The sequence below is a fragment of the Panthera onca genome, chromosome A2, assembly GCF_046562875.1.
Source record: "Panthera onca isolate mPanOnc1 chromosome A2, mPanOnc1 haplotype 2, whole genome shotgun sequence".
Lineage (NCBI taxonomy): Eukaryota > Metazoa > Chordata > Mammalia > Carnivora > Felidae > Panthera > Panthera onca.
In genome coordinates, this window is record NC_138340.1 from 63,593,574 (window position 1) to 63,607,152 (window position 13,579).

Below are 13,579 nucleotides of genomic sequence, written 5' to 3' on the forward strand. Positions count from 1 at the left end.
TAGTTGCATTATTGGCGCCCTTGGGTGGCTCAGTCGGTTAAGCGTCTGACTTCGGCTCAGATCACGATCTTATGGTTCATGAGTTCAAGCCCCGAGTTGGGCTCTGTGCTGACACCTCACAGCCGGCTTGGGATTCTCTCTCTCCCTCTCTCTGCCCCTTCCCCACTCACGCTTTCTCTGTCTCTCAAAAATAAATAAGCTCAGGGGCGCCTGGGTGGCTCAGTCGGTTAGGCATCCAACTCTTGGTTTCGGCTCAGGTCATGATCTCACGGTTCGTAAGTTTGAGCCCCGCATCAGGCTCCACGCTGACAGTGTGGAGCCTGCTTGGGATTCTCTCTCTCCCTTTCTCTCTGCCCCTCCCCCTCTCGCTCTCTCTGTCTCTCTCAAAATGAATAAACTTGAAAAAAAATAAACTTAAAAAAAAAAGAAATTGCATGATCTTTACTTCTTAGTTTTATTCACGGCATACACATTTTTGCTGTTTTCTGAGCACGGTGTCTGTCTGGTTATTTTCCAGTGTGTTGGTCAGGGTCCAATCAGAAGAAACAGCAAGGAAGGTTGAAATGAAAAATCACGACTGTAACAAGAGCTTAGAGTCCCAGGGGGTTGGTTAAGGATGTGAAGAATAAAGGCCCAGGGCAGACCCTTACCGGGCTGGCAGGACCTCGGGGGGTGGGAGGAACCACCCTGGAAATGGCCTCCCCACCCAGGGTCAGGGTCCAGACCCCACTGGGAGGAACACAGCTGTGGTCAGCTGGGTGCAGAGGTCACCGGGGGCCCTGCTGGTGGTGCCGAGGACCTGCACTTGCGGGTGCAGGGGAACCCCTATGCTTGGCCACTCTGCAGAGCTGGACCGCGGCACGGCTGGGAGGTCATCGTGGGGATACCACACCCCTGGGAGAGGTGAGTTCTTGGACACCTGCTGAGCTGTGGAAGGAGGGACCCTAGGGACATTGCCTTCTCTATCCTGCTTTAAAATACTTGCCAGATCCTTCCGACGTCTGATTTACCTCAATATGGACATCAGTTAATTGCTTTTCTTTTTTCCTTTTTTTTTCATGTTTATTTATTTATTTTGGGAGGGAGGGGCATAAAGGAAGAGAGAGAGAGAGAGAGAGAGAGAGAGAGAGAGAGAATCCCAGGCAGGCTCCGTGTTGTCATCATGGAGCCTGATGTGGGGCTCGATCTTACCCACCGTGAGATCATGACCTGAGCTGAAACCAAGAGTTGGTTGCTTACCCGACTGAGCCACCCAGGTGCCCCCCAGTTAATTGCTTTTCGTATTCAAGGTGTGATTTTTCTGGTTCTTTGTGTAGAGGGCGATTTTCACTTGTGTTGTGGGAACTGGGGGTTTTCTGTCAGGAGATTGTAAAAATGTTTTATTCTTGCCAGAAGTAACGTCCCTCAGGTTTAACAAAATACAGGTTTCAGCCTCCCTGTGGTTGTGGTTCGAGGGACAGTTGAATCCTAGCAGCCTCTGATAGGCTGGCCCCTCTGCTGCATCTGGGGCTCCCCTGGCCCCTGATGCTCCTGCCTGAGGGTGGTTTGTCCAGGCCCACATGCTTCCAGATGCTTCCGGGGGCGGGGGATGGGAGTTTGTGGTCGAGAGCCCTCTTGTTGGGGCCAGGCCACTTGTCCCTCTACCTCCTGCTCGGTGACTGTGCGGGGTGTGTGTGCTGAGATTGTCCACGCGGGACCCTCTGTCGCCTCCACCCTCCCCTGGGGTTTCCTGGGCTGCTTCTCTGCAGTGAGGGTCCTGACTGATCCTTTTTGTTGATGTTTCAGCAGGATTCCTGTCTGTCGTGGGAGGAGTGAGCCTCCCATCTGCGTTCTGCTGCTGGCTTGTTGGCTGGGGAAATGCAGGGTGTGGGTCAGCTTCTGTTGAGTGGGGGTCAGAGGGCACCCTTCTGCTGATATTGTCCAGTCCTGGGGAACCGACTGGCTTGCTTCCTCCTTCCTCCTTTTAGAGTTCTCTATGGACGCCTCTTGCATTGTTTCCAGAGGGTACGGCAGTTCAAGCAAGGAGACAGGGACTTGTGGACAAAGTCCCCTTTTCTGAGTCCTTTTGACATGAGTCTGCTTATCTCTGCTGGGTGCCTGCTGGGTGTTCCAGGCCCAGCCCTAGGAGCAGCTGCTTCTCCAGCAGGTTCTAGTCTCGCGCTCTCAGTGCCGGAGAGGTGCCTTGCTGTTAGTCCCCGTTTTCCACCTCCTCGGTCGCTGGACACAGCACACGTTCTGTTCCTGCCTGAAGGTTTTCTATGGCTTATCCGTAATTTGTCATGTTCCTTACAAAAATATATTTCACTGAGATTTTAAAATCTAGGGTCGCAGAGATAGCATTCTTTTGCTTTAAAACATTTCCTCTGTAGGGGCGCTGGGGGAATCAGTCAGTTAAGCATCTGACCGTGGCTCAGGTCATGATCTCGCAGTTCGTGAGTTTGAGCCCCGCGTCTGGCTCTGTGCGGACAGCTTGGAGCCTGGAGCCTGCTTCGGCTGTCTCCCTCTCTCTCTGCCCCTCCTCACTAGCACTCTGTCTCTCTCTTTCTCAAAAATAAATAAAAACATTTTTAAAAAATTATAAAAAAAAAAATTTCTCTGTATGTGTTATAGGGATTTTCCATACTTGGGAGGTTTATTTTCTAATATTGTCAAATTAAATTATTAAATTATCTATTATTCAAACATCAGTATTTCCGATTGTTTTGAATATTTAAATTAACACCAATATTAAGGTTTAGATGCACTCTAATATATTGATTAATATTAAATAATTTAAAATTAGACTCAGCGGAGATCTGTATACTTTGTTGTATGTTTAGGAAAATAGCTCATTTTCTCATTGTTTTTCTTTTTCTCCATGTCATTTCTTTTTAAGTTTTAAAAACATTTATTTACTTACGTTATCTCTACCCAACGCAGGTCTCGAACTCACAACCATGAGAACTAGAATCACATCCTCCACTACTGAGCCAGCTGGGTGCCCCTGAAGTTATTTCCTTTTAACATTTATTTTTATCCATTTCTTTCGGCTTTCCTCATATTTGTTGTATTATTGTACTACGTTGACTAAGTTTTGGTTTTTAATTAGTAACAAACCTACTGGAGTCTGCAATTTGGTTCTATCTAGCATGTTGTTATGGCTAATATCTTTATTATTGCCTATGTAAACACTTCCTAAGTAATATCCTATAACTCAAGAGTTATTTGTATTATTTAAAATTTGCAACTTGTTAAATTAAAAGGTGTTCACGCGGGGCGCCTGGGTGGCTCAGCCGTTAAGCCTCTGACTCTGGCTCAGGTCATGATCTCACAGTTTGGGAGCTCGCACCCCACGTCGGGTGAGCACGAGCCCCGGGTGAGCCCTGCTTCTCTCTCTGCCCCTCATGGGATTCTCTGTCTTCCCTCTGCTCCCTCGTTCACTTGGACCCTCTCTCTCTCTCTTTCTCCCTCAAGAAAAGAAAAGTGTTCACACAAACTTTGGCTAAGAATTTCTAATTTCATAACACACACCTAAATGATTTATATATTTTGGGATTTTATTGTATGTTAGTTTCAATAAATTTTCTTCGGCATTTGAAAAGCAAGGATATGTATGTATACAGAGGATAAAATAGGATATTTTAACTAATTTAGGTAGCCATAGATTTAGGTAGTCATACAAAAAAGATGTACATATTTGTATTGGGACACCTGAGTGGCTCAGTTCCTTGAGCACCTGCCTCTTGATTTCGGTTCAGGTCACAATCCCAGAGTTGTGAGATCCAGCCCCGTGTCGGGCTCGTTGCTGAACATGGAGCCTGCTTGGGATTTTCTCTTCCCTCTGCTTCTCTCCCTGACGTGTGTGTGCACACGCGTGTGCACATGATCTGTCTCTCTCAAAACAAATAAGGGTATATATATTTATAAACTTACCAGATACCTATGTAAACATACATATATATTTGGTGTGTCTGTGTGTGTGTTTGTAGAGTTAAGACTTTTCAGATCTCCTGTGGTTGCATCGGGAACACCATCCAGCCCCGGCATGTGTGTGTGCAGTTAGGCTGCTGCCTGGGCTGTTTACTGAGCACTTACTATGGCCCAGACCTGGCCCTGAGACACTGTCACGTACCCTAATATCACCACCTCTGCTAACCCCATTCCTCTCGGAGCCTGAAGCCGACGGTTAAGCAATGGGGCTTAAGGCCAGGCAGCAAACAAGGGGCAGAACTAGGGTTGTAACCTGGACAGGGGCTCGTTCGTGACTTGACTCTTCAAGGACCGTCTGCCTGGTTGCGAAGGGCTCCTAGTTTTCAAGTGTTACCATGTTCCTTTCTTGTTTCTAGTCATTTTTACTTCATATATTTTGATGATATGTTCCTGAGTGCATAAATATTAATCGTTGTAAATTGTAATTTTTTTTCAGAATAAAACAAATTTTGTTCTTTTAAAAAAAATGTTTATTTTTTAGAGAGAGGGGGGAAGGTATGAGTGGGGGAGGGACAGAGAGAGGGGGACAGAGGATCCGAAGCAGGCTCTGCTCTGACACCAGAGAGCCCCATGTGGGGCTCGAACTCACAAACTGCGAAATCATGACCTGAGTTAAAGTTGGACGCTTAACAGACTGAGCCTCCTGGGCGCCCCAAACCTTGTTCTGTTTATTTTTTTTTACTGCAAATTTTCTTTTGTCTGTTGTTACCATTTCTAGCTTTTTTTGTTTTGGCTTGATATTTAAATCTTTTGTTTTTAGTCCAATATAAAAATCCAGTTGGCTTTGATAGCATTGTGTATAATCTTAATCTTAATTAAGAAAAGAGTTTTGCTTACTTTGTTCATAGCTATATTTCTAACACCTGGACCTGGCTTACAGACAATAAATATAGACACTTCCTCAATCACTTAACCAACTGGGTCTGAGAATCTCCATCCTAATTGGATGTTTGGACCTATTCATAGTTATTGTCGTGAATGGCATGTCTGGAGTTATTTTTGTCATTCTCTGTTAGTTTTAAAATTTATGCTTGGCCTTGTGTTTTTCTTTTTTCCTCTCTTTTGCCAAAGGAATCTGTTTTTCTCCCTTCTGTTTTTTTTTTTTTTAAGATTTTATTTTTACGTGATCCCTACACCCAATGTGGGGCTCGAACCCACAACCCCGAGATTGGGGGTCGCAGGCTTCATGGCAGGTGCCCCTTCCTTCTGTCTTTTTAACATGTGCTTACCTGTCACAGTTAATGCTGTGTTTCTTACTGGGGTGGGAGTCCCAGTTCGCCTGCATGCGTCTGTACCCACCCGTCACCCTGTCTGTCGCCGAGGGAGCCTGAAACCCTATGGGTTTCTAACATGATGACAGTCACCTCCGTAAAAGTTAGCAACTGGGGGTTCTAATTTCAGTTATAACCTTCCTATTATAATTTTATGATTGTTACACTTAAGTTTCAAGAATCATTGTTGGCATCTGGATTAAACTTAGAACTTTGTTAGCCATTATTTAAAATCAGTTCTCTGTGTGAATGCTTTCATGGCTCATCTCCATTTCGATCGTATTGGGAAATTTCTATTCTTATATTGTTGACTTAACTTGTACTCAGGTTGTCTTCATGTGACTGTTGGGACCGTTCACAGGTAGCTGAGGTTCTTTCTCCTTGGGTGTCGGAAGATGGCTTTCTGGGGCTCCCCCCTTTGCATCATAGCCTGGCTGATGGAGGAATTCTTGGTTTATGTTGTCTCTCTCTCAGGACTATAGAATGTGCTTCATCGTCCACTGACTTTTAATTTTGCAGAGAAGCTATCTGAAACGACATGAGTTTTTTTAAATTCCTTCTGAAGAAGCTTCTTGTAAACTCCTTGGGGCGCCTGGGTGGCTCAGTCGATTAAGCATATGATTCTTGATTTCGGCTCAGGTCACGATCTCACAGTTTGTGAGTTCAAGCCCTGTGTTGGGCTCTGTGCTGACAGCGTGGATTCCGCTTGGGATTATCTCCGTCTCCCTCTCTCTCTATGCCCCCCCGCCCCTTTCTCAAAATAAATAAACTTTAACATAAATAAATAGTTTAAAAATAAAAAAAAGAAGTTTCTTGTGAACTCCTCGATGCATATATATTCATTCAGTTAGAATTCCAGATCTGACGAGGTATGTGATTTTGTTTATTATCAGAAAGGCTCCGAAACGTGCAGACTCAGGGATGTTTGTGACCAATGGTGATTCCTGACCCCGCTCTGGCCCCTTCCCTCTCCTGGGATTTGCCTCCCCTTTGGCTTAGATCTTTAGCATCTGTCCTAGATCCTGGTTTTACTTTTCTTCCCCTCTGTCTCGCACCTGCCCTCTGAGGGCCAGGATGGCGTCATAGGTTGGTTCTGTGTGGAGACTGTCCCTGTTGCTGGTTCCAGAACACTGCCCATCTGCCACCCGCTGGTTCTGGGTTCAGCCGCCCGGTGGTCAGCCCTCAGGTGGCAGCCCCTTAGCCCAGACGGCTCCTTCTTATCGCCACCTTCTCCGCTCTCCTTGACCAGCCGTGACAATATGGAAAATATGAAGCAGACATTGCCTACATTTTCTCCTCTCTTTCATGAAGTCAGCTCCAGCCGAAGACCTTTCTCTCTCCTGAGTCATAGTTGGCCTCCTCTCTTGACCAGGAGGATCATTTCACAGGCCCCAGAAGCAGAGGACTGCGTTTACCCAGCGCGGGCAGGCAATAGCAAGTGTGTGAGTCCTGGTGGCCCAGGTCCACACGCAGACAGAGTGAGACGTGTTTCTGCACCAATTCACACGCCTGGCAGCCAAGTCCCAGGAGGAGGGGCTCCGGGCCGGGCTGGGGGGACAGGGCCGCGACCTGTGGACACCCCAGCTGTGCTCCGGGGGGCACTCCTGCCCCATCTTTGGGCTGGGAGTGTGCTTTCCTATCTTTTCTGGGCTGGTTGGTTTTCAGCTCCTGACCTGGGATGACCTGGGGCATTAGGAGGGTCTCCTGGTGACCCCAGGGAAGTGTGGTTGGACTCTCCCAGGCCCTCCGTACTAAGCCTTCTCTTTGGCATTTAGACTATTTTCAGTATTAAAAATATAGTAACATTCCATGGACATTTTCATGGAGATACCTTTATATTTCATTCATTTATTTTTAAATGTTGATTCATTTTGAGAGAGACAGAGAGAGCAAGTGGAGGAGGGGCAGAGAGAGAATCTCAAGCGGGCTCTGCACTGTGAGCCCAGAGCAGGACACGGGGCTTGAACCCACAAACTGTGAGATCATGAACTGAGCTGAAATCGGTCGCTTAACCAACTGAGCCACCCAGGCTCCCCTATATTTCATTTAAATCATTTCTTAGGATAGAGTCCTTTTATCTTTAGGGAAAAAAAGACATGGGCATTTTTTTTTTGTGGGTCAGTGACTCAAGATTTTTATGATTCCAAGCTATTTTACACGAATCTTGGGTTTATTTGGTCTGCCAGAAGCAATAAATGATCCAATACAACCAGTTGTGCTGTATCTTCAATAGCGCTGGGTGTCGTAGAACAAATACACAGACATTACCTGATAGCTTATTTTTGAGGAGATGTGGGCAAACATTATTTTGTTTAGCCGGTACGTACTGGCGACATTGGCCGTTCCCCTCTGTGAACTCAATCCTGGGAGCACCACGGTGAACAGGTGGGTCGCACCTGCAGAGATGAGGGCACCAGAGCCGGTCCCCTGGTGGGGGGACGTGTCGGTCGGCCTGCCCGTGGCCTTGGCACGTCTTTGTTCTGCTGGCCAGTCCTGTCCTGTGGCCTCTCTCCCCTGCTGTAGCTGCACAATTCCTAAGAATCTTCCTGAGGTGGCACAGCAGAACGAGAGACATACCCACGTTTGCTTTCCTTTGCAGGCAAATTATACTTTTCATTTCGTGGACAAGCTGAAGACTTTAACAGAAACCTTGCTGGAAGTGTCCAGCGTTTTTCAGAGTGGAGGGAGTAGCCAGATGCTCAGCAAACTGCAGGTGAGTGGTGGCTTTCCTCCCAGAGCACCTGCTAGGGCGCGTCTGTGAAATCAGAGTGGCCCCTTCGAAGACCCCAAGAGCCCCTTGGGTGTGCTTGTTGGTTGACTAATCACGTTGACCTGAAGGTGAACTTGTGAGGCAGTTTTGTGAATTACCAAGGGTTTTATTCATGCCGGATGTCACTATTATGAGCATCGTGAATAATTTATTAACACTGGCCTGTTCTTTCAATTCCATAACTTAGATGGAGGCATGATTTTGTACCTTAATGCTCCTTTGAGTGGTTTGCGTACTATTCAACTCGGTCTACTTAAAGGATCAGTTATCACTCCCTGACATTCTGTATCGAGAACCTAAAATATTCCAGAATTCGGGGGCTGTGGTTTAAGATGGCCAGCTCCTGCGGAGCCCCACAGCTGTGAACTTCAGAACTTTAAATGAGGTAGGCCACATAATAACCGGGGGCCATTTGAAAAAGAACCCTAATTAACCTGAAGTCTGATAGCATGAGAAAGTATGCCCGCATTTTCATTCCTGTTCCACCTGTTTCTTACGCACCAGGTGAGTAGGTCAGGGTGATTCACAGCATGGATTCAGGAGCCAGCTTGTCTGGGTTTGATGCCCAGTTGAGCTGAGCCTAGCACTGCTGTGTGATCTCGGACTGGTCACTGAACTTCTCTGTGCCTTGGGCTTCTTATCTGTGCTGTGAGGAAATAATCGTAGTTACAAGCTGTAAATCACTGAGGGCCTGGGAGGCACTTGGAATAGTGTTTGCCACGCAGGAAATGCTTCTGTGTCTGGGGCCTCCCACAGTGGGTGCTAAGACGAGAGAATTTTATTTATTTATTTTTCATTTTATTTTATTAAAATTTGTTTTAAGTTTTATTTTGAGAGAGAGAGAAAGCATGAGCAGGGGAGAGGCAGAGAGACAGACGGAGAGAGAGAGAATCCCAAGCAGGCTCTGAGCTCTCAGCACAGAGCCCCGACATGGGTCTTGAACTCACGAACCGTGAGAACATGATCTGAGCTGAAATCAAGAGTCAGACGCTTCACCGACTGAGCCACCCAGGTGCTCCCCAACGGGGGAGAATTTTATTATGGGAGAGGGAGGCAAAGGGTGCTGGGGAGCTCGGGAGCATAGGCACCTGAGGACATGCAGGTCTGACCCTGGGACCCAGAGAGGGAGGGAGGCTGGACGGGAGCATCCTAGCCGGTCCTGCAAGGTAGTGAATACACTGCCCAGAGCTGCGGTCAGTTTTCCCTGGGGAATCCTGTGCCGGGGTCCTGCGGCTGCCTACAGTGGGCCTGGGGGGGTGGTCATGGCCCCTGACAAATCCAGGTGGTTTCTGAGCCCAGCAGCGGCCGTCAGTTCTGTCCTGGTCTTTGAAGGTCCACGACGCTGGTTCTGAGGGCGGCCACCCCCGTGCGAGTGCCGGGGCTATTGTCATATTTTTCTTTGACTTGTCTGCTCGTGGATTAGTTTGTTTATACGGGGGTCAGTAGGCTTTCTCTGTAACGGGTCAGATGGTGGATGATGTAGGCTTTCGTAAAGTCTCTGCTGGGACTGGAAATTACACACCGCATTATAAGCAACAAAGGGAGCGTCTGCAGAGTCTCGTGAGGATGTGACCAGGTGCCTGACTGTCCCTCGAACCACACGGCTCCTTGGAGAGGTCCTCTGATGGTCCGCTGTCCTCCAGGCAGTCACGTTAGCCGCGCAACTCTTCCCTCCATCTGACTCTGCCACCAGCGGCTTAGGCTAGTGCCTTTGCTGGCGACCAAGGCCTGGACCTCCTTCCCGCTCAGTTAAGAGTGAGTGATCTCCTCTCGGAGATGTGGCCGAGGTTCAGGGACTAACACACAGAAAGTGCCCACCCTGTGTCTGCCACGTGCCCGACAAAAAATATGTAAGATTCCAAAAAGAAGCGCACACCAGGGTTTCGTACTGAAATCCTGTCACCCGTAGACACGTCGATGAAATCGTCACATCTCTGGGGCGGGTGTGAGAAGTCAGAGAGCTCGATGCAGAAGGTAGACCACATTCGAGAATTCCTTATCAGGAGCTCTGAGTCGTAAGGTTGCGCGCTAACAAAGTGTCGGGGTCACATATAAATATTCTCTAGTGAATGGACACGTTCCAAAATTAGTCCCTGTTCCGCTAGCCTCCCCCGACCCCCCCCACCAACCCTCACCGCTTAATCCTGGCGCTGGCCTCACGGGATTTTGTCCTCTGTCTGCTGTGGACTGTTGGGTGTTGTGGGGGGCAGTAGTATACAAGTCAGTGCATGCCCACTTCAAGATCAAGAGGCAAAGTTTCATGAAATCACCTTGGAGGGGGCGCCTGGGGTGCTCAGTCGGTTGAGCATCTGACTCTTGGTTTATGTTCAGGTCACGATCTCAAGGTTCGGGAGATTGTGCCCCGAGTCAGGCTGCCCGCTGTCATCTCGGAGCCTGCTTCGGATTCCCTGTCTCCCTCTCTCTCTGCCCCCTCCCTCCCATGCTCTCTCTCTCTCAAAATAAATAAATAAGCATTAAAAAAAGTCACCCCGAAGAGCCCTCCATAGGGAAACCATTGACAAAGGAGAGGCAAAGCCATCAATATGTAAGAGGGGTCGCAGCGATCATGATATGAAAGTTTCTCCCTAAGATGAGATTTGGTTGCCAAAAGATTAAGAAGGTTCAAGGGACGCAGAAACCCTTCCTCAGTGCTTTTCTGACAGTGGCCCCCTCTTTACAGCTGGCCTGTGGAAAAGACCCTGTTAAGGATCTGATACAGAGGGTCACCATACACTTTTGTTAGAAAATTTTGCTGGAAGGTCACACTGAGTTCATTCTTGGTTTTCAGAGATTAGTGCGTGACTTCAGTTACAATCTGAATTGTCACAATTGTTCCTTTTGGTTTTCAAGATAAAATTGTCATCAAATGTTAGGCCATTATTTACTATGATCTTTAGAACCTTTTTTTTTTTTTTTAACCATGATTCACTTTATGTGTCCTTGTCTTGTTACTGAAACTTTGAGTTAACCTCACAAGTATTTTTCATTGAATAATAATTGAGGAAATGAGATTATTTTTGTGAAGCTGTGTTATCTCCCTTTAGGCAGCCCTGAGAAACAAATTCATAAGAAACTTTGTAGAAAGCCAGCTGCACATTGATGTAGACAAACTGATGGAAAAGCTCCAGACTTACGGTAAGTGGGCGGGTGTGCGGGTGTAAGCCAGTGGGCGAGTGCGTGTAATTGTGTGAGCACACGTGGGCGTGTACGTGGGTAGGCGTGCAAGCTGGAGGCCAGGTGTGCAAAAGCATACGTGGGCAGGTGTGCAATGTAAGTGTGCGGGTGTGCGAGTGTACGAGGGTGGGTGTGGCAGGGTCCGCTTCCCGATTGGCCCGCCGCCGAGGTGCTCATCCTCCTGCCTCTAAGTTTCGGGGTGACACTGTCCAGTTACTCTTCCTCTCGGGTTTCTGGTTTCTCGTCCACAAGACTAGAAATGCTCTCATTTGTTCTTCCCTGCGGTTTTCTGATTTGCCGAGTCGGGGCTTGAGTAGCAGGGAGCGCACTTGGAGAGGAAGGCTTCTGATACCAAAGACAAGAATTCTGAGACTTCAGATAAGTTTATAGAATGAGGGAGCGTTCCTGAGTCAGGAGCTGACGGAAAGCAGGTGCGTCGATCGGAAGATTTGGAGCTGAGGCTAGAAGGTTCTGTCAATCAGTGGACGGTTGTATTGTCTCAGTAGTTTGTCAGTGCACGAATCCATTTGTTTGTTTCTTTTAAGTTTATTTATTTTTGAGAGAGAGAGAGAGCACGTGCAGCAGAGGGGAAGGGCAGAGAGAGAGGGAGACACAGAATCTGAAACGGATCTGCGCGGATAGCAGAGAGCCTGATGCGGGGCTCGAACCCGCAAACTGGGAGATCATGACCTGAGCTGAGGTTGGACACTTAACCGACTGAGCCATCCAGGCCGCCCCGCATGAGTTCATTTACTGAGCAAGCGCACAGGAGAGTTGGGTTCTGTGCCGGGATCTGGAGACCCTGCCCCACCATCCTGGGTGGGGCGCAGACGGCTGTGTCAGGACCAATGGCTCTGAGGTGGAATCAGGCCGGTGTGTCCCAGGGGTGCTCTTAGGAGCCCGGCCTGGCAGGGGGCAGGATGGGAATAGAGGAAGGACCCGAAGGGAAGGGGGGTCGTCACTGGATCCTGGCACTCTGCCCGTGAGCGGGAAGGGGCTGGTGTCTGCCTGCATTTGGAGGTCAGCGGAGGGCCGGGCATCGTAGGGGGCACGATATTTCCCTCTTATGGCAAAAAAAGTTTGGTGAATTTACTGCCTTAGAAAAATTAATGTGGGGCGCCTGGGTGGCTCAGTCGGTTCGGCATCTGACATCACCTCAGGTTATGATCTCACGGTTTGTGGGTTTGAGCCCCACATCGGCTTGCGCTGGGCTCTGTGCTAACAGCTCAGAGCCTGGAACCTGCTTTGGATTCTGTGTCTCCCTTTCTCTGCCCCTCCCGCACTCTGTCTCTCTCTGTCTCAAAAAGAAATAAACTGTAAAAAAAAGGTTAATGATATTTTAAAATAAATGTTACTGCGTTAAGTCATTTTTCAAGTAGTTAAAACACACTTTTTAAAAAATAGTTTCTGGGGCATGTGGGTAGCTCAGTCGGTTAAGCGTCCGACTCTTGTCTTGGCTCAGGTCATGATCTCACGGTTAATGAGTTCGAGCCCTCTATCGGGCTCTACGTTGACAGCAAGCAAACTACTTTGGTTTCTGTCTCCCTCTCTCTGCCCCTCCCCTGCTCTCTTTCTCTCTGAAAAATAAATAAACATTAAAAACGCTAAAAAAGGAAGTAGTTTCTGGACAGCTGTATATAACAGAGCCTGCGTGTGGTGCTGTTTGGCGGGACCGGTGTGGCCTCAGACGGTTTCTGTCTGGAACAGAGGCTGTCATTACTCTGCGAGGGTGGTAATGGTGTTGACCCAGAGCCCTCACTGTTTCTGATCGGCTTTTCCCTAAAACGAACTTCTATCAAGTGGGTGGAAAAAAACAGCCCCAGCAATTCAGACCCTGAGCTCTTCCTACAGACGAATCAGGACCCAGAGTGTGGAATTCTCAAGGAATTGTGAGAGCCATAAAGTGTGTGTGTGAGTCCTCCGTTCTTCCTGCCCGACCCCGGAGTAGATTGAAGTGTTCTTGTCCATACGGATGTGGATGGTTGGCCTTCACCCCTGGCCCGCACAGCCCTCTGAACAGGTCTCGTGCGAGTGGGGGGCATGCTGGGGGCTCAGACACACTCTAAGATGCAAATCTCCTTTTGTAACTCCCTATGTAGAGAATTCACTCACTTTTCTCCACACATCCTTTTATTTAAAAAAAAAAATTTTTTTTAATGTTTATTTATTTTGAGAGAGAGAGACAGAGCACAAACGGGAGAGGGGCAGAGAGAGAGGGAGACGCAGAATCCGAAGCAGGGTCCAGGCTCGGAGCTGTCAGCGCAGAGCCTGACTCGGGGCTCGAACTCACAGACCATGAGATCATGACCTGAGCCGAAGTCGGAGGCTTAACCGACTGAGCCCCCCAGGCGCCCCAAGTCTTTCATCTTATGAATCCTGAGCAGTCTGGTGTCTG

At 48.2% G+C, this 13,579-nt stretch overlaps 1 protein-coding gene across 1 annotated transcript in view; it reads left to right on the forward strand.

The window, feature by feature from the left end:
* Window positions 1-13,579, forward strand: part of LOC132679001 (ATP-binding cassette sub-family A member 13) — a 301,866-nt gene that overhangs the window by 47,721 nt on the left and 240,566 nt on the right. Inside the window, exons 12-13 of the mRNA XM_060632081.3 lie at window positions 7,840-7,953; window positions 11,055-11,145. Of these exons, the coding sequence (XP_060488064.3) occupies window positions 7,840-7,953; window positions 11,055-11,145 (205 nt within the window). The remainder of the gene's footprint in view (window positions 1-7,839; window positions 7,954-11,054; window positions 11,146-13,579) is intronic.